We start from the raw sequence: 25,867 nt of genomic DNA, 5'->3' as shown, positions 1-25,867 counted from the left end.
TCTTCTATACCTATGAAGATAGTAGCTATCTAGGCATTCTGATCATTTGACAAGGGTTAGATTTCTCTTGGGGTATGGGCACCTCCTTCAGTTGGGTGCCTACATTCTAATATGAAGAAGGCTTTGTGTATGTGCATGTACGTGCGTGTGTGTTTTAATTTTGATGAGATGGGCTAGGTTTAAGATGTTTAATGTTTCTCATTATTGTTTGGGCTGTGATTGGGTTGTTTGTTCTTCTTGAAAGAACCCACTTATTCTTCCTTTTTCTTTATTCCAGTTTAATAAATTTCCGTTTCCTATCTAAAAGCAACCTGGGTCACATTCACATTCTTAAGCAACCCTAATTGATTTGTTTGTTTGTATTGTGAAACCAGTGAGGATGGTGCTTGGATGAGGAAGATTAAGTTGTCTTTGATTTCTTTCAATGTTGAGAATTTTCTGGGGTTGTTTTGTTATTGTTATTTTGTCAAGTTGTTACTATGAAGCAACTGTAAAAATATGAGTGTTTTTAAATTATCCCACAGAATAAAGACGTTGATGAAAATTCATTGGTTTCCAGGAATTCATTTGGGTTTTGTACTGAGCGCGACCAAAAAAAGTGTTGAGACTCTTTGCAGAGGAGGGGCTTTTTTTTTTGGGTCTCATTCGCACATCACCTCCAGTTTCTCTTTTCCCTTTGTACCCTCCAGTTTCTCTTTTCCCTTTGTACTGAGCATGTTGTGTTGTCGTTTGATTAACAATGTTTATTAGGAAAGTAGTGTTCAGATTGAAGGAGTTGACAAGGCGCATGAGTAATAAATAAAATAATCAATGAATTAGTCTCAACTACATATCATGAGAAAAGCCCACATCCAAAAAAGGCAACCAAAAAAATTAAATAATTTCAACAAAAAATTTAGACCAAACTCCCCCCCACCTTCCATGATCAAATGAATCAATTCCCAAATCCCTACATCCACATAAACCCTACCAAAACCCCTAAAGCCACCAAATACCCAGCCTTGAAACTGGAAGCATCGCTAGTGGGAGCCACGGCAGGACCCTCTACCTCGGAGGGAGAAGGGGCAGGAGAAACGCCAACCAACCTGTGCCTCTGAGACAGCACCACCACTATGACCTTCTGCCCCTTCTCGCAGTGCCCGTCAGCCCCACTGATGAAATAGTGAGGCCCAGATTTATCCAGCGTCACCTTGGTGTTCCCGCCGTTGTACTCTTCAATGGCGTCTGATGTGTTGCAGCTTATGTATGCTTCCCTCCTCACCTTCAACACTGAATCTTTCTCTTTGTCGTATGTCCACACTACACACGCGAAAAAAACAAAAATTTATTAAAATCACAGACAAGAATGAGAGATGATGGTGATCATAGAAGAAGATGAAATTATTATTGTTATTATTACCGAGAGAGTCGCCGACCAGGAAGCGAGAGCTCTCAGCCCATTTGTTGAGAGAATCGGATTGGGAAGATGGGATCTTCCACGCATTGGTCTTGCCTCCAACCAAGAATTCTTTGGCTGCTGAGCAGGTGATGGAGAGTAAAAACACCAGAACCTGAGAATAACACAGAGCTCTCAAGAAACCAGCCATGGGAGTTGCCTGCCTAGAAAGAGAAAGAAAGACAAGAGTGTGAATTTTCTAGAGAGAGTGAAAATTTTAGAGTGAGATGTGAATAAGACTTGCGAGGATTCTGAATTTATAGAGGGGGAGAAATGTGGGGGAAGAAAACTAGCCGTTAGGAGGAGTCTGATGGCAGGTTTGAAGTGGTCCAGGTGGTTTTCTGGGTATTCAAGGATATGGGTGACTCTATCCGTTAGCATAACGTTAAAAAACAAAAGTGAAAAAGAGACAACAAGGTTTCAACGGTCAAAAAAAAGTAAAAAACATAAAAAGTTGTGCTGCAAAAGGTTTTGATGACACAATAAAAAGGATGCCACCTATGCAGGGAAACCAAATTAAAAGATGCCACCTAAGCAAGCAGAATAATGGAAGAAGGGAAAATAGTGGAGGGAAAATAGTGGAGGTGCGGGGGATCGAACCCCGTGCCTCTCGCATGCAAAGCGAGCGCTCTACCATTTGAGCTACACCCCCTCATGCCCCCATCATCGTTTCATATTTATTTGAATTTTTATTTTTTTTTCTTTTTTCTTTTGGTAATCTCAACGGAATATCAAATAGTTGTTTATTTTTTGTTTAAAGATTGCAAAAAAATTATAAATATTGAGAGATGTTTTAAATCATAGAGAATTTGAGAAAAAGAAAAGATAAAAGGAATTTAAGGTGAATATTTTTAAAATTAATCTTTTATGAAGATATCGAATTTGAAAAATATAATTTTTCTTTTTTTAATAATTTTTGTTAAATTTTATTCTTTTATGAGGGTAGAATGAAGCAAAATTAGAATTTTTTATGGAGTGAAATATAAAAATGATCTCAATTTAATCTCTAAATATTTTATTAATATTGATTTGAAAGTATGTTTGATAATTTTTAATACTTAATATTTAATTATTTAAAATAAATTTAAATTAAATCACATTTAAGTTATTAGATTATTAAGTTGATGTTTGATTTTTGGTATAATCCACATTTATCATTTAAGTTATTCAATCACTCATCATACTTTATATGATATATTATTCATCTTTTTTTTTTTATTCTATCTACAATAGATATAATAATACTATATTAAAATATCGATTGTCATTTATCATATGTTCTACTTTTTTGGTATTTTAGGATTTGTTTGAAAATCTAAAATATTTTTTATATTTTCAGATATATTTTAAAAATAAAATTTATATGTAGTATTTTACTTTTAATCATTATTTATATTTGTATAATTATTTTTAAATTAATCTTTAAAAAAGTAAAAATAATTTTAAAATGTTTTCTCAAAACACTCTATTTTTTATTTTTAAGAACAAAAAATTATTTTATATTTTCTTATTGTCAAATATATTTTTCTACTTTTGTTCTTTTGAAAAAAAAAAAACTATTTTTGAAAACAATTACAAGCATATCTTAATTTGTCATTGAATGTTGCCAAACTACTCTTTCTCATTCACAAAAGGACCTACAAATTTTGGTTGAAATAAATATGATAATAAATTAGTTATTTTAAAATAAAGTAGTCACCAAAATTATAAAAATACACGAATGAGGTTTATTATTAGGAACAATTTCGATAATGGAAAGGCTACAAAGAATGAGATAGTGAATAAATATATAAAGAATGAAATTTACACTGTGGTTAATAATGATTTTAAGAAATATTTTTTGTTTTTTTAATACTTGTAATATAAAAATTCCGAGTGTAAGAACTATTAGAAATATTTTTTAAAATCATTATCAAATATACTTTTAAAATCTATTTGATAATAATTATAGAAAGTGTTTTTAGTTTAAAAAGTATTTTAAAAAAAAATTAGGTATTTGACAAATTTTAAAAAACACTTTTAAAATTTTGAAAAATTACTTATAATATTAAAAAATCATTCAAAATTTGTTTAATAATGATTTTAGAAAACACTTTTAATATTTTTAATATTTTAAAATTTGTATTTTTCAAATATTAAAAATATTTTTTAAAATCACTATCAAACACAATCTTTCATTTTTAAAAATGTTTCAAAATTTTCTAACTTTTGAAAATTTTTATTTAAGTGTTAGATGGAATAAAATTATTCCTAAAATTAGGGCCAGCTCTTAAATACAGAGATATTGAACTAACGTTGATTCTACGTAATTTTGCGGTGGACAACTAATTCAAATAAATTACCGAGGCAGTGACGCGTGTACCATTCTAAGCCCGGAAACAAACCAGTGACTGCCCACTTGTCGAAACACCAAGACAAGAGGCGCAACGTGCCCAATTCTCAAACCCCCACTCAATGCCTCCCTGAAACGTGTCAGCCCACCATGAACCACTTTTGAACCTTTCCAGGCTTGAGGTGTTGATGGGAGACTAGGAGAGATGGGAATGAGTGGGAAGGAGGAGTGGAGGAAGATGGCGGACACCCACATGATGAAGGACGAAGAGGTTAAAACAAAGGGAGTAGAGGCTTCCAAGAGGCCGCCTGGACACAACCCAGGGGAAGTGCTGCACCAGAGGCGTAAATTGCCTTACAGTCCTCCAACAATGGCGGTTGCTGGCTTCCTCATTGCAGCCACCCTTGGCTACTTCACATTGTACGCCATGAAAAAGCCTGAGGCCACTGCCAAAGATGTGGCCAAAGTTGCCACCGGCACGGCGGAGCCCCAGGACACTCATCCTCGCAAGTAATGTTCCACTGCCGCCCATCATCATCATCATCATCATCATGTGGGGTGTATTCTTCTGTGTTTTTGTTGATTTTCTCTTCATGTTTTTACCTCACTAGCTGTCTATGAATCCATCCTTTACAAATAAAATTAAAACCGTTGTTTTTGTTCTCTTCAATGATATGAATGAGGTTTGGCCGTTTGGGTTGGGCGAAAAATGTAAGGAAATAGAAAGGTTTACAGGGGGAATTCAAGAATGGAAAAGTGAACTTAATTTGAGAGAAGAGGGCTAGCTGCTTGAATCCTTGGAACATAGAGGTAACGCACACATTGTGATTTTTAATTCACCAAATCCGAATAACATAGTATCATTCTTGCAATTCGGTGAGGTAATTGTAAACAGTAGGCTTTGGAATGGGCAAAGACGAAATGGTATAAAGTCTAAAGACTCTAAACTAGACGAGTATAGCCAAAAAGAGATGGGCGGGGCTCCAAACTCCAACGCCCCGCTTGATTTTGTAGCTACGCTTGTAAATCAATCCCACATCGGAAGCTAGCTCAAATAACGAGGGTAGAATGAGCTATAAATAGGGAAGAGTTGAGACTTTTCTCCATACTTACCTGGACGGGGTCTATGGTCGATCAACAAGGACTATGGCCTAGGGTAGTGACCTCCATTGCACATAGGAGGGGCACTCCCCTAAGATCTGCCCAAGTGGCAGAGTCTACGTCATAATTTGTGGTAGAGGGGGTTCGCGTCCGCGCGGCCCCTACCCCAATACAGTTCAAATTTTTTCTTGAAGAAACAAATTAATTGTGTTCGGTGTGTACTGAAAGCCTTCAAAAATTTCATTAAAGATGCTTTTTGAAAATTTAAGCTGCTTACCATCAAATTAAGTTTCTACTTACAGGACTTAAGTGGGCTTTTTCAGGGATTTTGGTATGTAATCCAACAAACCCTACTTATGGGCACAACAACCCAATGTTCACTCTAAGCCTTTGCTTTTTGAGTAATCTTGTGAGATTATCATGTGGTGCAAGGTCTTATAGATTTGACCAACGCCAGACCTCATTGGGCCGCGTGGAGAGCATTCATATGAGAGAGAAATGGTGGTTGTACTTGTAGTCTGTAGAGAGCCCATCAAGCTACAGCTTGTAGCCCAGCCCCGTCCGTAACCCATAGCCTAGCCTATGAGGCTCTGCCCGACCTACCCATGGCCTACCAATAAATTCTTGGGAGAATTGTGTTTAGTTGCACCCAAAAATTAATATTTCGTCCATATATCATGCATATTTAAGCCAAGACCCAAACAAAGTATAAAAATTAAGATAAAGGATATTGTCCTTCATTAATCCCTAAAATACCCTTAACCCTTATATAGGCACAAATAAGTGTTAATTTCAATTTTTTTGTGTCTTTTTTTTCCCTTTTTTATTCCCTATTAAGTATTACTCATTTCTATTTTTTTTTTCTTCCAATCTATATTTCTATTTTATATCAAATAAAAAGTAATAATGGTTTTTTATTTTTCATTTTCAAAGATATTGAATCTTTTTGCTCTTATTATAAGCAATGATAAAAATTTTGAGATTTTTCATCGAAATATTTTTTATCTTTTTGTATTTATCTTTTAGTTTAATTTTTTATTTTTTATTTTAAATTTATATTACACTTTCATTTATATTTTTCTCTTATTTTTAATTATTTTTTATATTTTCTACATTAACCATATTTTAAAAAAAATTTAAATTGACTATCACTTCACTTTATTATATATATATATATATATTAATTTTTAATGTTTTTATTTTCAAATTTTTAAAAAGATAAATTTGTTGAAAAAAATAATTAAGATATGAAGTTCTAATATTATATTAATAATTTTTCTTATCTAGATAGATTAATGTAAAGTATTTTGATTCACAACAAGAAAATTGTCAGTACAATTTTTTAGTAAAACTTTAGAAATTAAATTTCAAATAAAATATATTATATAAAATTTTATCTAAATATTATTGAAAGTGGTATTTAATTTTTTTTATTGAATTTCAAACTTATCTAATTTTTTTACTTGAAAGGTAATAGAACATATTTACCAAAAAAAATTAGTTTTTCGTTTTTTAAATAAATGAGTATAAATATATTAAAAGAATTAAAGATAATCTTAGTAAAAAATTTGATAAATATGATTATAATTTTAAATATAGATTCATTTGGATAAAATTTCACAAAAAAAAAAAATAGTAGAAAGAAATAACATTACTAAAACTACAAAAACAAAATATACAATTACAAAAATTTGATGATGAAATTTAAAAAGAAATTTTGAAACAATTCTTGAGTGAGAGAATTTGAGTGGGGAAAAAAAATATTTGAATGGAAAAAAATAGGAAAGTTTTTTAAAATAATTTGAAATCCTTAACAAAAAGTAGTCTTGTACACCCTTGTACAATTAGTAAATTTGTCTTGTACAGTTAGTATAATATCCTTGTACAATAACTCAAATTTCATATATCATCTCATGAATATCTGATAATAGGTTGGTTAACCATATTTGCATTGGTTTTGTTTTAAAAAAGAAGAAAAATTGTTGTATAATTTTGTTTTACAATTATCATAAGTAAGGTACCTATTCAAATGACCATATACAAGTTAGATAAAGTGCATGAGATGAATGTATGCCTAACCAATGTGTGTAAAGAATGTCATTTATTATCGGTTAGGGGAAATAAACAAACAAGTTTTTCAGAATCACTTAAAATCCTTCACAAATAATAGTCTTGTACACCCTTGTACAGTTAATATATTTGTCATGTACACTTAGTGTAAATACCTTGTACAGTGACTCAAATAAAATGTTATTTTATTTTATTTTCAATGCAAAATATAATTAAAAATAAGACAAAGAAATTACTTAAAAACTATTATTTAAGCCAAGTTTATTTATTTATTTCCTTTTATTTTTGGAAATAAAGAAAAAAGAATAAAAAAATTTATTTAACCATGAGAAATATGAATATAAGATCAGTTGGAAAATTCCAAATTTATTTATTTATTTCATTTTATTTTTGGAATTAAAGAAATAAAAAATAAAAAATTTATTTAATCATAAAAAATATGTTAAAAAATAGAAATAACCCCAAATTTATTTACTTATTTCATTTTATTTATTTAAATTAGAAATTAATTTATTTTAATAGATTAAAATGTGCACAATTGATTTATTACTTTGTTAATTATGGATATATTAAAATTTTCTATTAGACAAAAAATAAATAAAGAAAATAAAAGTAAAAGGAGTAATAAATATATATAATTTAGTTATTTAATTATTTTTCATGTGAAAATAGTCCCATAAAAAACACAAAATTGATCAATTTCTTTATTTAATTGTAAACATACTATATATATTTTTTATTATTAAAATAACTAATGGAAAAAAATAAAAATGGATAATCAATGAATGAAATTTAATTCTTATTATTATTTTCATATAAAAAATAGTACTAAACAAGGTTTTCAATTTTTATTTTTAAAAATAGTTTTCATTTTTTAATTAAATGTTTTTTCAAAAAAGAAAATATAAAAAATATAAATCATATTACTATTTTTTAGAAAATATTTTTTAAAATATTTTTTGAACATAATTTTTCTTTATTTATAATTTAAAATAGAAAATAATGCTGATTTTCAATTATTTATAAAAAAAATTTAAAAACAATGAAAAATCCAAATTGTTAAAATAAAATTATTATGGTTGCATGAATAGTGGTGTAATAAAGACAAAAAAAGCTTATGTGAAAGGTCAGAGGGTATTTTATTCCATCACTGTTTTATATCCTTAAAAGGTAATGTATAGAAATTTGAAGGATATATTGGTCTTTTAACATCTTATATCATTTCCATCAATTATGAAAGTTATATGGACCAAATATTAATTTTTGGGCCCAACTAGGCCCAAAACACAATTCTCCCTAAATTCTTCTACCTTTTTTATAAGATTGCCAAGATTTGGGCCCATGACCTCTTTCAAAAATAATTTATTTCTGTCAATTTTCCAAAATTTTTCTAATTTTTTTATAGAAATATTAGTGAATATTCTAGGCTAATGGAATTATATTATGCATTTTAAATACATTTTTCATACAATTATTATTATTATTATTATTATTATATGATTATAATTTAGGCATGAAAAATCATTTATAGGAAATTATTTTATTTTATTTTTACAAGATTAGATTTATCATTTATGTGGTGCAAGAGATATGACTAATGGAAATATTGATTTTTTAAAAAATATTTTTGCAGCAAAAATTAATAAAGTGTACTAAAAAATAATAATAATAATAATATATCTAATCTTCTATTCATTAATGGTCCTGAGAAATTTGAAGACAATAATTATAACATCTATCCTCGGAAAATTCAATATAACAAGTTTAAGAAACTCTTGCTAATTAACTTTTTTAGTGATTTAATTATTTTTACGTTGTAGCGCACATTATCCATACTTTTTATGTAACAATTTTATTTTAGACAAAAAGAGAGAATGCTTTCATTTCTATTTTTAAATAGGGGGAAGAGAGAAACACATGAACAAATTTAGGGATACGTGTTTTTAAGTTGAAGAAAAAAAATAATTCATGTTCTATAAAAATAAGGGTATTTGGAAAGTTGTTTTTTAAAACGATTTTTAAAATAAAAATAAAATAAAATAAATTATTAGATAACTCGTTTTAAATTTTTTATATTTTGATTTTATAAAAATATTGTAAATTTAATTTATATAATATTAATTTAATTTAATTTAAATCATATTAAAAATGAAATAATTTTGAAATTATAAATAAACAGCTTTTAATAAAATCATAAACTATATTTTTTTATAAATATAAGGATATTCATATCTTCATATATTTTCTAATAATAATAATAATTTAAATATAATAATTGTTAATGATATTTTATTTAAAATGAATGAATAACAAATAAAGTTTAAGTTTTTTAAAATATAAGTGAACCAAGGTCTTTTATTACATGCTATACTTTAATTTATTTGATCAAATTTCTAAATTTCAAATTATTCTTAAAAATTGAAGAATTTAAATAATTACTTATGTTTTATTTAATTTAAAATCTATTTCTTTAGTGAGAAAATGTAAAAGATACAATTATGGGTGTAAAAGATTTACGGGTCTAAAAGAAAGAATAAATTCATGATTTACAATATATCATTTTTTTATCAATTATATTTTTTTAGTGATTATATTTATTTTTTGAGTATTAAATTAACTTTAAAAATTATTAAATCCATTAATACGTTTAATACAAAGTTTTGCTTAATTTGAAATTTATTTTTATGGTGAGAAAATTTATAAAAATATTATTATGTATAAAATAAATAAATAGAGTCATCATGAATCAAGTTTTATCCACAAAATTTTAGTATTAACGGGTTAGTTATTTGAGTTTCAAATAATTTGAAAAAATTTACTAAACTCATTAATGATCCAATGTATTAAATCTTGTTTAATTTGAAGTTTATTTGTCTAGTGAAAAAAAAAAAAGGAAAAATAATGATTCTAAGTAAAAAAAAAACAATATAGTTATTTTAAATCAATTTTTGTTAATAAATTTCAGGTATTAATTATATCATAATTTGAGTTTTATTTTATTTTTAAAAATTATTGAACTCAATTAATGAAATGACTATATTAAGTTTTACATAATTTGAAGTTTATTTGTCTGATGAAAAATTTTGTATAGGATTTTTTCAAAAGAAAAATCATTTTTACAAGAAAAAAGTATGAATATTTTTATTAAAATAAGACCAAAAGATGATAGAAAGTTAAATTTTCAAAATCAAATAACCCTTAAAGTTAAAAGGAATTCATTGTAGAATTAATTTAATTTGTAGGAGATAATAGTACATGACTTAATGAAAAAGTTTGACTTGTCTAATACAAACTATCAAGTTTAATATTGAGAGAATTTGTGAAACATGTGTCACAAGGGCAGGTGGGTTCCAAACTCTAAACGGCCCATCCGTTCTGCAGCTGCAGTTGTCAAATCAATCCCACATCGGAAGTGAGTTCAAATAAGGAGGGGTACAATGAACTACAAATAGGCAAGAGCTAGGCCTTTAGACCATACTTACCTGGACGGGGTGTATGGTCGATCAAGAAGGACCATGGCCTAGAGAAGTGACCTCCATTGCACTCAGGAGGGGCACTGCCCTAAGATCTGCCCAAGTGGCAGAGTCTACGTCATAATTTGTGGTAGAGGGGGTTCGCGTCCGCGCGACCCCTACCCCAATTCAGTTTTAATGCTTTCTGGTTCTGGATGAACCGAACCAAATTATGTGTGTTTGGTGTATATTGGAACTTATTAAAATTTCATGAATGAGTGATTTTCGAAAATTTAACCTGCTTGCAATCAACTTCAAAATAAGCAGAAAAATGGTGGCTGTCGAGAGCCCATAAGCTATGATAAGAGTGCGGCAGTTTTAAAAAATAATTCTAAATCTATTTTTAATTTTATCAATTTTTAAAAAGAAAAAAAAAATGAAAGTGAGAAATTGTCTCTTCAAGAAAAGATTTTAAAAATTAAGTGAGAAATCGTCTCTTAAAAAAAAAATTAAAAGAAATTGTCTCTACTTTAAAATTAAAAAAAAAAAACACATACAAAAGTCACCACCCCCACAAAAAGCCAAAAGTGAGAAATTCTCACTTTAAAAAAAAAAAAAAACCAAAAAACAAAACCTTTTTAAAAAAAAAATTCATTATTTATTCTATTTATACAATAATACAATTATTATAAATATATATTATAAAATTAATTAATTTTATTTATTAAATTTAATTTATAAATAATATATTAAATTTAATATAAGATAAATAATATTTATATATTATTTTTTTGTTTCACTTTGAAATTAAAAAAAACTATTATCAATTTTACGTGAAAATTGAGTTTAAAAAACAAATCTACTATTAATTTATTAATTAATTATTTACAAAATAAATAATTTTGTTTTATTTAATTTTTAAATTAATTTATTATATAAATTTTAAGATTAAAAATATTAATATTTATTAAAATTTCACTGTAAAATAAATAAAATATTTTAAAAAATAAGTTAAATAATTTTATAATATATATTTATAATAATTGTATTATTGTATAAATAGAATAAAAAATGAAAAAAAAAGAGAATTTTTTAAGGTTTTGTTTTTTGGTTTTTTTTTTTAAGTGAGAATTTCTCATTTTTGGGCTTTTTGGGGGTGATTTTTGCGTGGAATTTGTCTTCTTTTTATTTTTATTTTTTTTAAATTGAGATTTTTTTTTTTTTTTTTGTGTTAAAATCGTCTCTTAAAGAGACAATTTTTCGCATGGTTTTTTTATTAATTAATTTTAAAGTGAGAATTTAATTTTTATTTTTATTTTTTTATGAAAATCGTCTCTTTAAGAGACAATTTCTCACTTAAGTGTTTTTTTTATAAAAAAAAATTAAAGTGAGAATTTAATTTATTTATTTTTTGTGAAAATCATCTCTTTAAAATACGATTTCTCACTTAATTCTCACATTGCTTTGTATTTTTTGAAATGGTCTCTTCAAGAGACGATTTCTCACTTACAATTTCTTTTCCTCTTCCTACCTGAATAAAACTATAGTAGAGTTGAAATTATCTTTCCTACTATAGTAATTTAGGAATTATTTTTAAAAACTGTCGTACTCTTATCAAAAATCCGCCATTAGTATAGGTATCAGGCCTACCCGATCCATAGCCCATGGGTCCACCATTAAAATTTTCTCTTTTTTATGAGACTGCAAAGATTTGTGCTTTCAAACATTTTTATTATACGTTTAAGAAGTCCAAAATGTTTCTAATATCTTTTTAGAAATATTAGTGAATATTCTGGACTAATGGAATTATATTATGAAAATATATTTTTATATAATTATTTAAGATTTATTATTAAAATAATTATAATTTAGGCATGAAAATTTATAAATAAATGTGGAACATAGGGAGGTATATTCTATAATTTTTTTTTTTTTAACAAACTTTAGTTAAAATAGTAATAGATTAGATTTATATGGAGCAAGAGATGATTAAGAACTTAATTCCTCTTTTCATCTTGCAACTAATAAAAATATTAAATTTTGACGACAATAATTATAACAACTACCATAAAAAATTCACTATCTCCCTGTGAAGAAGTTTCAGAAACTCTAACGCACTAGATAGATGAAGCTAGGCAAGAGAGCACATCCACTTGATTTTGAAAGAAAAATTGCTGTGCTTGTTTTTATGTAATAATTTTATTTTGAATTATTTAACATTTTTGCTAGGCAAGAAGAGAGGATGCTTTCATTTATATTTTTAATTCTATAATACGAATAGATTACTTGGTTTTCATTGGATAGAGGAAGAGAGGGAAAACCCAGAAGGTTGTGGTGAACCAATTTATTTATTGGTATTTTGCATGTGTAGTGACAGGTGTCGTTACACAAAAATGAAGCAAGCAACAGTTGTCAAACTCACCGCCTTTATCAAGGCTGGGTTGGCAACACAGTCTTGACTCTTGAGACTCTCTTTAACCCTGAAGAAGCATCAGAGTGGTAGAGAGAGATGGGAGGCGATGAAGACGCGAGAGGAAAACAGGGGCAGAAGTACTATGGAGGAATGACGCAGAACCGCCGTAACTTGGTGGCAATTGGGGGGGGCCTCCTCTTAGCAGCCACCGGCGCCTTCTACTACTACTACTACTACAAGAAAAGGCCTGAAACCACCCCACACGACAACCGTAAAACCTCCGGCGGCGCTTGATCTCACAGTCACCACTCTCAGGCCTCGGGGTGGTTGTAAATTGCACTTAGCTTTTTTTGTTTTTACCTCTCTTGTATTAATAATCTATTGCACCCCCACTTACCCTTTTATCTTTCGTGTCTTCTATGCTGTAATTCGTAGCCCCATCCAATCCCTTTAGAACTTATTTATGATATTAATATGAATTGAAAAGGGCTGGCCTAAAACTCTAGAAATTATGTTATTGTTTTCAGCTTATAACTTTTTATTCTTTAATAATAACTCGATTTTTGAATGACTTATCTTCCTGGGTGTTTATGATTCTATTCTAAAATGGATTATATAACTTGCAAGAACATATTGGTTTGGTTTGTCACACTTTTATTTTTATTGATTTTGTTAATTGTTATAAATTTAGATATTAAACAAAGATGCTCTTGCTATTTGAAACAATTAAACGATAATGAGATGAAAGAAGGCAAAATATAGTGTTCCTTCAAGTTACAACTTGATTTACAGAGAATATAAGTTTGATATTTGAGGTCCCCACACGCAGCAGTGCTGCCCTTACAACTTGGCGGTGGGCGGCCGGCTCATGGCAGCCACCACCGCCAATTTCACTGTGTGTATTCAGAAGACCCCGAGAGGGTGAATCCTCTGCCCAAGAAATTTGTTTAACTAAAAATAAATAGAAAAGCTGGGAGGTGGTTGCACTTGCACCATTAGTAAAAGATCAGAGGAACTCTAGAAGAATCCTTTAATCTTATCACAAATATGAGACACCATATAAGATCCAAAAGAATATCAGAACAAAAAAGGAGCACAATAACTACTATCAGAAGGTGGTATTCTTCCTCCTAAAAGAATACTATGACGACAGAATCATGAATCCTCCCACTTTTAAAAATTTAGCACAAAAGGCCACATTTGAGAGGCATAATAAAGCATTTCAAATCTTTACCTGGCATGAGTTCGCATTCCCCCTTGAGGAGAAAAGGCCTCCACAGTATTCGGTTGGCATTAATCAATCAATCTTCACCGATGAGTAGATGAGCCTTGTGAACCAGAAACATGCATAGAATCCGATTGTACCCGTTAGCACAAAAAATGCATAGGAAACGATCAGCATGTACCCGAAGTACAATGCCCCAGAAACCAGCTTTGTGATTTCAAGCTTCGTGAAGAAATAGAAAGTTGCATAGAGGAAGAGATATAGTGCTGACGAGCCTGACGTCAAGTATGCCCTCCACCACCACAAGTAGTCCTCACTGCACAACTGGAAGTAGCAAAGCACAATCGTTATTTCAGCACATGTGATGAGGAGGATGACGAAGACTATGAAGAGGAATCCGAAGATGTAGTAGAACTGATTCAGCCAGATTGAGGTAAGGATGAAGAAGAGCTCAATGAAAACTGCTCCAAAGGGGAGTATGCCTCCAATTAGAATAGAGAACATTGGGTTCATGTACCAAGCTTGCTCTGGGATCTGCCTTGGGATTTTGTTTGTCTTCACAGGATCCTCAATTGCAGGCTTCTTGAACCCAACATAACTGCCCACAAACACAAGGGGAACAGAAATCCCGAACCATAAGAAAACCAGAGCAAACATTGTCCCAAATGGCACTGCCCCCGATGATTTCTGGCCCCAGATGAGAGCATTTAAGACAAAGAAGATGACAAAGACGGTGGCTGGGAACATGAATGCAGTCCTTAGAGCAATTTTCTTCCATTCTGCTCCCTTGAACATTTTGTACAATCGAGCAGAGGAGTAACCAGCAAAAAGACCCATAAAGACCCAGAGGAAAAGCATGGCTGTCATTAGCCCACCGCGGTTGGAAGGTGAGAGAAACCCAAGGACGGCAAAGAGCATGGTGATGAGTATCATCCCAAAAAACTGAACACCTGTTCCAGCATACACACAGAGTAAATCTGAGTTGCTTGGTGGTCTGAAAACATCGCCGTGCACTAATTTCCATCCGGTCTCTTCTTGGGCTTCTTCTTGGGTCTCAAGTTCATTATACTTGGAGATGTCACGATATAGTGTCCGCAACATGATCATTGCTACCATGCCCGAGAGGAAGAGAACAATCATCAAAGAATTAACAATTGAGAACCAGTGGATCTGGTCATCACTCATGAGAAGATAGGTATCCCATCTAGATGCCCACTTCACATCACTTTCCTGTATGGCAGAGATGAGAAAAAAAAACCATAAGAATCATAATAACCTTAACAGGGGCAACAAGCAAGTTGGCTTTTCACCAATTATTAAACTTGGTTAATGGATATAATGGGAATCAATCATAGAAAAATCAGCTAATCATCTAACAATGTATTCCAAAAGGAAGAGAAAGACCAATGTCAATAATAATGTCAAGAAGCAAAAAATAAAAGACACTAATGGAGATATTGGATATCAATTGTAATGTTAATGCTGGGAAAGAGAAAAAAGAAATAATTAGATAGTAACAAACAAGATTGGAAGCAAATGCAATGAACTGTACAGATGCTGCGTGTGCAACATGCAAAGAACCAAAAATTAGGTTACAGGAAATACCTACTGCTTCAACAGCCATCATATCCAAGCACAGAACAATATATAAAAAGGATTTTTACCACGTTATCAGGGCATCGATTTGGTAAATAAATCAATATTTTACAAACTAAAATAATATATCTATGGAAACTGGAATATATTATGGTCTAAATCTAACAAAGATTTATTACTCTAAGCAAAAAATCAAATATTAAAAACTGTTTGTTTTATTAATAGCTTACTATGGTGAACAAGCTAGTTACAAATTTATTAAATTTTACAAGTATTATCTATTTTCTAAATAAAAAATTAATAAATTAGTTCAACAACAGCAAAAACTGGAAAGAAACAAAGGAAGAAAGGAATGTAGGCAAACCAATCTTATATTAGTTTTACTCAGTGTATAAATTTAATAATTTATATATCTCAAAACACTTCCAAAAAGAAACAGCATGTGTAAACACATAGTATTGACATTATGATTTATTAGAAAATAAAACGTGACTATGAAATCTTCACCAAATTATCTGATGGTGGTGGATATTGGACATATCCATAAATAAAGAAATTTTACTTGTGCCAGTCAAAGGATAAAATGTGATCAAGAAATCGTTACTAAAACATTCATCTGACAGTGGTGGAGATATATCCACATATATACCAGATTCAGACAGATATCCTCTTTGTGCCCATGGATGATATAATGATGCTCATACCACTAACAATAGGGGTAAGCAGTCAACATAATTTACTTGTAGTTTGATGTCCAACAGCCTACCTGGAACTCAACATCATATGTGAATAAAATTTCCTGGTTCACTTCAACTTCTTGAGGAGAGTTGGAATTAATAACAGTGCGTTTTGTATGGGGGTCACAGGTCAATAAACGATTCTTGCCATTCCATTCCCCTTCGTATTCATGTTTAATACTGGATGCATCCAATAGCAAATATTATAATGTCATCAGTATATATACTACTGGGGGGAAAGATCAACTTCAATAGTCAACGACCAGCAAGAACTCACCTGAATGGTTTGACCTCAAATCCCACAATCCTTGCTGAGTCAGTTTGCAAATCTTTATGAAACTTGACGGTAAATATCAAATGATTGTGGATAAAATACTTCTCTTCCTTGTTCTGTATATAATTATAAAGTAAGCAAATGAAAAGCATGCACAATGGCAACAACTAGATTCCTGTTACTAATAGCTAATCTACTTACTCCAGCATATTGTGCTTTAAGCCCAACATGATATCCAAGCTGATAAAGAGGAGGAGATTCTTGATCAAGCCTCCTTATGGGAACAACAAGAGGAAGGTTATCCAGAATCCTGTCACATGAATGGTTGATTCAATAAAAGATGCGGTTCAAAGAAATTCTCATGGAAATTAGTAATTTGAATTATGGATCCAAATAAGAGGGTGCCCCCACATGTTGACCCGATACTCATCTTCAATCTTCTCTTTAAAATCCTTCGCAGTTTTTGCATTGAGTTTTAGGTGGCAGATAACATTGCACAACTGTGGTTCCCGCATTTTAAACTGCAACAAATCCACTCAGCTAAAAGAGTCAATTATTAACATAAACAAGCAGCCCTCAACTTGTCAAAAAAGCAAGATGTTAAAACTGACCACATAAGGGGAGTTTTCAATACGATCACCACGAAGCACTTCCCCGAGATTCTCTGCATTGTCCACAATTTTTCCTGGGCGGCAATAAGGCAGAGAATAGTACGTGTAAGGAAGTTGAGTCTTTGTAGAGGTTAATTTGTTCACTTTCACCTTCAATGGATCTCCCTAGATCAAAAAACATACAATCCCAATTCACCATTAACCTTTGATGATCTCAATAATATTTTTGACACAGAGAAGAACATAGAGCATCATAAGAGGGAGATACAATGCAGCATAAAGTCAATATTTCTGGCAAATAAATCACATTTTAGTCAAGCCAGTAATGTGGTCTATAAAATGCAAAATGTTGAACATATCACAGCACATCCAAATTGAATTTAAATCTGGAAATCGATTTTCCTTTTTATTCTCCTTTCTGCCCTAACTTCCAAAGAGAAGAATGCATAGCCAATTACAACACACACACACACAAATAAAGAATAAAAAAATAAAAAACAAAAAAACCTAACTAAATGCAACTACTGAAATGTTTCTTCCACTTCTAATAATGAATCTGAAGTTATCTATCAACTGAGACAGTACGGCCAGTTTTTACAACATGGTGGAGTAACACAACTCTGCCAATATGTGTAAATCAAATTTACATATGCCCTTGTCATGCTTTATACATAATATGGGGATCATTGAACAATCTCAATGTGTCATACTATCCCAGAATGCATGTGAGTTATTAACCAGTCCCTACAGAAAGAAGATCTAGCCCACTGTCAAGAAAGTTTGCATCATAAAGTCACTCCCAAAAATAGTTGTAAGAATTACTAGCTCTGTGCCTGCACGTTGGATGAAAATGTTTGTAAAACCAAAAAATCATCTCTTATGGTTACCATTCAGGAACTTATCACATTTGGAAAGGTGCAATTGGCAAATTTCTGAAAGAATTTTCTTTTAATAGGCAAACAGGAGTGCCTAATTCTTGCATAAATCCTACAAAATACAAGGAATAATTTAACCATTTTTTTCTTATAACCAAGGAACTTTCCATGGTTGAGCCCTTCGAACTCTCCATGGGGACCCAAACCTTGGGATGCTGACCACACCCACTACAACCAGCATCAGGTAATTCAAGGCATTCAACTAGAGACACCACATGCCTCTACCACACATCCTAACCAACTAGGCAACATAACGAGCTAGTCTAATCTTTTTAATTTATGGAAGCAAACCCTAAGAGAAAAGAACTTAATTAACGGGAATAAAATTTAAGGAATGAAATATCATTTTTCTGTCTCTTGTTTGGAAAAGGAAAAGTTCTAAATATGAAGGAAATGTACATTGACATCTTTGCTTTTAAAGTTAGAAAATAAATAACAAAAGCATAAAGAACCACCTAAATCCCACTACTTCTGGATGGAATTCAAATATGTATTCAGAACCAATCCTCACCAGTTTCTTTCCTGCTACAAATAATGTTGGCTCCAAACATCTACACTTAGTAATGTCAATTTAATTCCTAGTTTTTCTGCCCAAAGTCCTCCATATGAAATGCAGCCTACAGAAACATACCCATCCCCAATAACCCAAAAAACAGAGACTCTTTTTTCTTCTTCCCTATGCCAAAGGGACAAATATTAATAGAGAATCGTGTGTTTCAAATGGAATTTTGGATAGTAAGTCATCAAGAAGTCAGAATTATTAGAAAATATTGAGAGATCCAATGCAGCAGCAATAACTGAATTAAAACAATCTTTACCAAAAAAAAATTAGCGGTAAATTAAATAAGATCCATCTCAAAATGGACTGCTGCTCTATGAAGGATAGAATTCAATCATTCCAATAACTAAATGCAGAGTCACATAGGGAAAACCAGGCCCTACATGATAGACATAACTAAACTTTTGGAAAGAAAATTGTAAATAGGAAAAAATCGATGAGCCAAAGAGTCCCATTTGTGTTTTCGTCATCTTCTGAATAGAAAAATCTTACTTGCAGCATTGCTAAACAAAGAACAGTTTTTTTTTTGTCATCATAATGAAGAGGCCTTATGATTCCAGGTTGGTACATCTCCAATCCCAAAGAGACTTTGCTAGCAGATTAACTGGCAGCTCCATCTTTACCAACTTGTTGAATAAGTGTATTGTCTTGAACAGGCAATAGAGCCTTTTTCCTTGGCACGTCTAATTTATATGCATTATCCACCTTATTTATCCTCTCTTCCTCCTAAAGAACACATTTTTAACAATAAAAAGCCAACCAAGATGCATAAACTTGTCAGAGAAGATCAAACTATTTCCCCAAGATCACATCAATCAAGGGTGTTGTTGGAATAAAACATAGTCCAAAATCAACCTTAACGACCAAAAAGTGTTTCAACATGGCCATTGAATTCCATGAGTGGATTCCAATTTTACTATAATTGTTTTCAACTTTCAAAATTTCCAAGTTTAGCCAATCAAAATTAATTTTCTGAAATTTGTTTGCCATTGTCTTGATTTCCACAAACAAATTTTCAAACCAATTCTGAAAATTTCATAATTTGAATTTTCTAAAATCTACCTAGTGTTCAAAATCCCAATTTGAAAATTTATTTCCATGATAGGAGGTTCAATCTCAGTATACAAGGTTTGACCATATTTTCCTGAAATCCTGCCAATTATTTCTGGTTGAATTTTTTTTTATTTTTAGTTATAACAGTTTCTCACATGTTCGTGACATCTTCTTCTCCAGTACTTACCATTCAAAACTTTATTTTGTTTTATATGTCATATTTTCTGTTTGACCAATATAATTTTTAAATATTTTCCTTTTTGGTGATTTTTTAACCAATTTTTTAATTGTTGTAATATGTTGAAGAACCGGCCTATATCATTCTTCTCAGAGTTCTCTCCTCTTCTTTTACATCCACTATTGTTATTTTGGAAAACTAGATCAACAGAAATCCCTTAGAGCGTACTTCCCAGCACTATAAACATCCAAATTTTCAAACCAAGGGTAGCATGCGGTAAGGGGGGAAACAATTACCCAGCTTGCTTATTAGGTAAACTTCTCGTTTCTGAGGACTGGGGAAAAAGGGGAAACGAAAACAAAATTTAGTTCTCAAGTTTGCTACAAGAATAATATCTAGTAGTATCACACATTTTTCATTTCCATACTTTTGTCTGAAAAAATGAAATTAGAGACAACAGAATTATATCAAATTAAGGGGCTCTAAACATCTAATGCTCAATACCACAAGCCATCCTTCTTGAGAAAAATAAACAGGACTGCGGTGCTCCAAGTGAAGCTCTTAACCTTGGTCTTAACTCTTATTCTTCCATTGATGTGCCAATATCTATGCATAGGTGATCCGAAATACCTATTACTGAAGAAAAAAAAAAAAAAAAAACCTCTACTCTCTTTCCAATTTGGCATCGCCATTGATATCCAATCAATATCTCCATGTCCTAATGACATGGCACAAAATGACATTGTATCCCATCTTATTATTGGTAACCCAAACAAAAGACCACAGAAATTACTTAAGCCAAAAAGAAACGACTATTTTCAACGCAGTTCTCCATTTGGTTGCCAAGATAAAACAGGAATATCAGAGAAACTCACACACCAATTCAACTGATCCGCCTTTTTCCTTCCACACAAGCCAAAACAACACCAAACACAAAACTCAAACAACAATGCCGTTCATTGTTCCTCCTTTTTCTCAGAAGCCAAACGCAACCCGCGAGATCTAACATAAAATTCACACAGATCCAACAAAAAACACAAAACGGAAACACGGAAAGAGGGAGGGAACTGACCTTCTGAAAGTCCTGAGGACTGACGCCGGGGAGGTAGAAGCAGTGGGAGGCGTGGATCAGAAGGAGAAGAATCGCAGTGCCAAGGAAGACGATAGATCGCTGGGACGCCATGAGAAAATGCCGAGAAAATGCCAAGAAAATGGATTAGATCTGAGAAAATGCCTCCCTCTCTCCTTCTCTCCTCGGAGTTTTGTCTGTTGGGCGTTGTGTTGTGTTTGGCTCTCTCCCTTATATATCTCACGCCATTGGGCGTGGTGGAGTGGACTTGTACCAGATCTTGATTTTTGGTGATTCAGTGTCGGTGACCCTTTCTGATTGGTCCACTTCATCTTTTTCCTTCAAAAATAAATATTAAATCATTGTACATTTCCCTCGATGCGCTTACGTGTAAATTTCTCAATAATAAAATAATTAATATTTATTAATTTAAAAATTCATCATATTTCACCATTATTTTGAATTTAAAAAAAAAAACGAACGAAAATATCAAATAAGAAAAAAAATATATATTTGATGAAAGCTCAAATAAATGAAAACTAAGTATATTCAATTAAAATTTCCGAGAAGGTTAATTAATCCTATATTTAACAATACGTTATCTATCAATTATCACATCAATTTTAAGTCATGAGCATCTATTTTATTAATTTGATAGACATTTCATTAATATAATATATTTAGTTAAAATATCGAAAAAGATTAATAAAATTAATCCTATATTTTTCAATGTGTTACCTATCAATTATCACATTAATTTTAGGCTAAGGGTATATATATTTTATTAATTTGATAATTTATTAATATAATGTTTGAAATTTAGTATCAAATATCAAAATAAAAAAAGGTGACAAATTAAATGGAAACAAAATGAGGAGGATGATTGAGGACATATTGAATTTATAATTCTAGGTGAGGAGTGACATAAGAGTCCCGCCCCACCAAATCAAGAGTTAGGTCAAAGAAAATGAAATTTAATACCATTCTATTTTGCAATTTATTAAGGCTATCATGCTTTCTTTCATTTGTTATAAATGTTGTTTTTGCCCCCACTCATGAGAAATTCAATTGGATGTTATAAATGGTTTTAATTATATTTGGAAAATATAATCACATATATATTTTTTTTTAAATCTTATTTAATTAATTAGTATTTTAATATACCAAATCCACCCCGATAGAATAGGTATATCTCAACATACTATCTTTTGTGGGATCTGATATCTCAAGATATTATATTTTATACGGATGGATATTATATGAGATAATTATTATTTAGGGTTAGTTAAAGTAAATAATGGATATCAGGTCCACATATTTAGTATAATTGATGTTAAGGATATGAAATATGATTGCGAAAAATAAAAAAAGTGAATACATTTATGGATCTCATCATTCTAATTTTTTAACTTTTATATATTCTTTTCCTTTTCCTTCACTCTCACTATTGTATTCTCCATCATTGATCTCTAAGTGTCACATTTATTTCACCATTTCAATTTATTTTCTAAAAATATTTTTTTATTAGAAAATTTAAAAAAAGCAAAGCACGATGGACATATTTAGTTATATCTTTTTAATTTTTTTTTAATTTAATTTAATTTTTATATTTTATAATTGAATATGTTAAGTTTTAAGTAAAAACAAATATTTTCTATAATTTAAATTTATTTTTAGTTTTAAATTTATTTTCATATTTTATTTTATTATTAAAAATATAACATTTTTGTAATGTTATTGAAAGTAATTAATAACTCCTTAAAATTTAATACTAGTAATATAATTTTTGAAATGTAATTTTCATATATTTAAAAGAGAACAATAAGAACTTTCATCCTATATATATTGTTATTATATGAAATAAAAAATAATATTGAAATCATTTAAAAAAAAAATTTAATATTTTCATTTTAAATTGTATTTTGAAAAATAATTTAAAGTTATATGTCGAAATAAACTTTTCAAACCAAGATTTTACTATGTGGATTTAATTTATTTATTTTTATCATTTTAAAAAATAAATTAAGAATTAAAAGTCTAAGAAAAAAAAAAGTAATGTGCATTGTAGACAATACAACATAGTTATACGGTATAAATTCATTTCATACAATTTTCATATCATTTGAGTATTTTTTAGATTATGTAAAAAAAAAAAATCATATTGTAGACCCCCTAATTGGGATATATCTAAAGCATTTTTTGCAATTAGTTTTTGGCAGGTGTCGCGCTCTTAGGTAGCCACGTGTCACTCCCGGATTGGCTGTTGAAGATTCAGATGGGTTTTTGAGGAACCAATAGAAGCTTGACAGAAAAAAGAAAAAGAAAAAGGGGGCTGATGAGAAGGAGCCGTTTCTCGGGCAGCCAAAGAGGATGATGGGTGAGCTGTTCTTGAGCAGCCCAAAGAGCTTGAGGTGACGGTCTAAGGGAACAGAGGAGCTGGGGCTGCAGGGGTGACAGAGGAGATATTTCAGTGACCTGCTGAGGTGGTGAACAAGAGGACGTGTGCGGATGATTTTTGGAGGGAAAGGGAGTTTTTCTTTTTTTGGCGGAAAAAAAAAAAAAAAGGAAGCTCGATTGGTCTTCTTGAGGGGGAAGTTTGGCGAAAGGGAAAAAAAACTTTGGTTTGAGAAGAGACCTCTCGGGTATGAACACTCGGTATTTTTTTTCATTTTTTTTTCTTACTTTTTACTTTGTCTGCATTCCTTATTGTTTCAGGCTCATATCCGTTGCTTAAATGTGGGTATAATTGAACATATGTTCATTGCTATTATCTCTTTAGATTGTTGTGCTATGCCTAGATGAAGCATGTTGCTCTTTTTGTAGTTTTTGTATAAGTGCGGTTTGGCTTCATCTTAGCTGCCTGTGATATGCCCAGATTAATGTTTTTGTTCTTGTGCCCATCTAAGTTCCTTATTTACCCATAAGCTCATTGATGTCAACGCGGGATGAGACCTATTTTTGTGATTCTTGGGTTTGTGTGATGCCCTGTTTTTGGGATGTTCTATTGTTGTGGTTTCTTTGTCCCGGGCTCTCATTCAAATCTAGGGACCATATGGAAAGAAACCCAGGTCCGGTTATGAACTCCCGCATGAGTATATGCCCTGAAGCTGAAGCGTGTTGTCAGAGAACAAAGTTCTCCTTCTCTTGATTTGATACCTTTAGTTGGGAAGCCATGGATGCATACGGCAGAAAAACCCAATGAGGAAATCGTGTTCAGTCTGGGTTAAAAAGATATAAAATATAAAAAAAATGAATGAAGAGGAGAGATGCAAGCAAAGAAAACACGACATTTTTTTTGGTGGTTGGAGAATGAGGATGGCATTAATTCAGGTTTTGCTTATGGATCCAACTATCTTGTTATTTGATGGACTCACCGATCATCTTGATTTAGAAGCTAGTGACTGGTTGGAGGAGACATTGATGAACCCGGACTGTATCTTAGTTGTGGTTTCCCACTCCCAGGATTTTCCGAATGGTGTTGGAGGTCCAGACGTGATCATATCTATTTTCTTGAACTCTCGGAAATGCAGGGTTTGGGGATGAGAAGTCATGCAAATAGGACACCTTGCTGCCTAGCACCACAAGAACCTCATCTCTGGTCTTCTGCCACTTCGCAAGCCATGAACCCCATGTACATGAGGTCACCATATATGAATACATGGCCAATCCCTTTTCTCATTCTCCAACTTCCCGTCAAGCTCTCCACACTTCAGTCACTGTTCACTCTTTGTTTGCTTACCACCTTTCAATTATTCCTCTCCATTAACCACCCATTTCCATTATACCCATTTATCTCTCTAACCATGCACCCTCCATGCATAGTCACTCATCCATCCCTTCAACCTCTCTTTCATGCACAAGGTCATCATCCTACTACCCATTCCATTTATCCCATCCCATGTCTTCCATATCCATTCATTAACGTGTTAACCCTCACTATAGCCCACCTAAACCTTCATATACCCATCACCACACACTCTCTCTCTCTCTACACCACAGGCCTCCCAAGCCCATCATCCATACTTCATTTTTCATCCCATACATATCCTCATTTAACTCCACCCCCCCCTAAACCCATTCCTCTCTCTAAGCCTTCATTTTTTTCTCACCACCTTTTCTCTCTCATCACCACACCATGCACCCTTCATAACATTTCCCAAATACCCGCCAAACCCATTTCTCCCCACTCTTGCATGGCCATGCCATGCCCATTTCTCCCTTATATCCATACCACCAATCTCGTGCATACATCTTCCTATCACCTTCATGTAGGGACCTCTCCCTCCGAGACACGTGGCACACATCTTACAGTGACACATGGCACGCATTGTCACCCGAGTCACCCTCATCCGGATCTCCCTATAAAGCGCACATGGCACACTTTTCCGGACTACCTCAAGGAAGACCAAACGACATTTATAGACATATCATCCGGAGGGCTTACACAATACATCTGGATGATCAAGAAGACCAAACGACACTTATAAACGTATCATCCGAATGGCTTACACAATACATCCGGATGATCAACATATGCCATCCGGATACAATGGCCCGGATCATTGACTGAAGTAAGCGAGTCTTACACGCTATCACAACAACCAACCATGGCCCACGTCCCATCACCTGCAGAGTGAAAGGACGAGTTGAGGTGACAACAAGTCACTTCCCACGATCATTCTACATGATCACTTCCCACGATCTCTGACAACCGCTTCACCTACCACGGTTTCTGATAGCCGCCCGTAGGGTGGCAATGACCATGCTGCCACCTCATGTCATCATAACAACACAAAATATCTCCTCATCATTAATGAGAGGAACAGT

The 25,867-nt window shown here is 31.7% G+C and overlaps 3 protein-coding genes and 3 non-coding genes across 6 annotated transcripts; 3 read left to right on the top strand and 3 right to left on the bottom strand.

Moving 5' to 3' along the window:
* Positions 1 to 788: 788 nt before the first annotated feature.
* On the bottom strand, positions 789 to 1,683 carry LOC100249108 (early nodulin-like protein 13). The gene is made up of 2 exons (XM_002285502.5): positions 1,400 to 1,683; positions 789 to 1,299 (listed from the first exon to the last, which is right to left on the bottom strand). The coding sequence occupies exons 1-2, from the start codon at positions 1,584 to 1,586 to the stop codon at positions 950 to 952; spliced, it is 537 nt and encodes a 178-aa protein (XP_002285538.1). The 5' UTR covers positions 1,587 to 1,683; the 3' UTR covers positions 789 to 949.
* Positions 1,684 to 2,014: 331 nt separating this feature from the next.
* Positions 2,015 to 2,087, bottom strand: TRNAA-UGC (transfer RNA alanine (anticodon UGC)). Its single transcript has one exon. It is a non-coding gene; the product is annotated as a tRNA-Ala (tRNA).
* A 1,709-nt stretch (positions 2,088 to 3,796) lies between these two features.
* LOC100254214 (uncharacterized) lies at positions 3,797 to 4,437 on the top strand. Its single transcript, XM_002285498.4, has one exon. The coding sequence runs from the start codon at positions 3,973 to 3,975 to the stop codon at positions 4,279 to 4,281; it is 309 nt and encodes a 102-aa protein (XP_002285534.1). The 5' UTR covers positions 3,797 to 3,972; the 3' UTR covers positions 4,282 to 4,437.
* Positions 4,438 to 4,872: 435 nt separating this feature from the next.
* On the top strand, positions 4,873 to 5,032 carry LOC132253703 (U1 spliceosomal RNA). The gene has a single exon (XR_009465589.1). It is a non-coding gene; the product is annotated as a U1 spliceosomal RNA (small nuclear RNA).
* A 5,380-nt stretch (positions 5,033 to 10,412) lies between these two features.
* On the top strand, positions 10,413 to 10,572 carry LOC132253704 (U1 spliceosomal RNA). Its single transcript, XR_009465590.1, has one exon. It is a non-coding gene; the product is annotated as a U1 spliceosomal RNA (small nuclear RNA).
* Positions 10,573 to 13,545: 2,973 nt separating this feature from the next.
* Positions 13,546 to 21,331, bottom strand: LOC100259324 (transmembrane 9 superfamily member 9). The gene is made up of 7 exons (XM_002285490.5): positions 21,044 to 21,331; positions 17,247 to 17,411; positions 17,047 to 17,156; positions 16,837 to 16,945; positions 16,639 to 16,751; positions 16,391 to 16,541; positions 13,546 to 15,258 (listed from the first exon to the last, which is right to left on the bottom strand). Exons 1-7 carry the CDS (start codon positions 21,152 to 21,154, stop codon positions 14,101 to 14,103), a joined length of 1,917 nt encoding a protein of 638 aa, XP_002285526.1. The 5' UTR covers positions 21,155 to 21,331; the 3' UTR covers positions 13,546 to 14,100.
* Between the last annotated feature and the right edge of the window lie 4,536 nt (positions 21,332 to 25,867).

Source organism: Vitis vinifera, chromosome 4, assembly GCF_030704535.1.
Source record: "Vitis vinifera cultivar Pinot Noir 40024 chromosome 4, ASM3070453v1".
NCBI lineage: Eukaryota > Viridiplantae > Streptophyta > Magnoliopsida > Vitales > Vitaceae > Vitis > Vitis vinifera.
The sequence above is the reverse complement of the archived record's forward strand: the minus strand, read 5'-3'. Positions and strand labels throughout refer to the sequence as shown.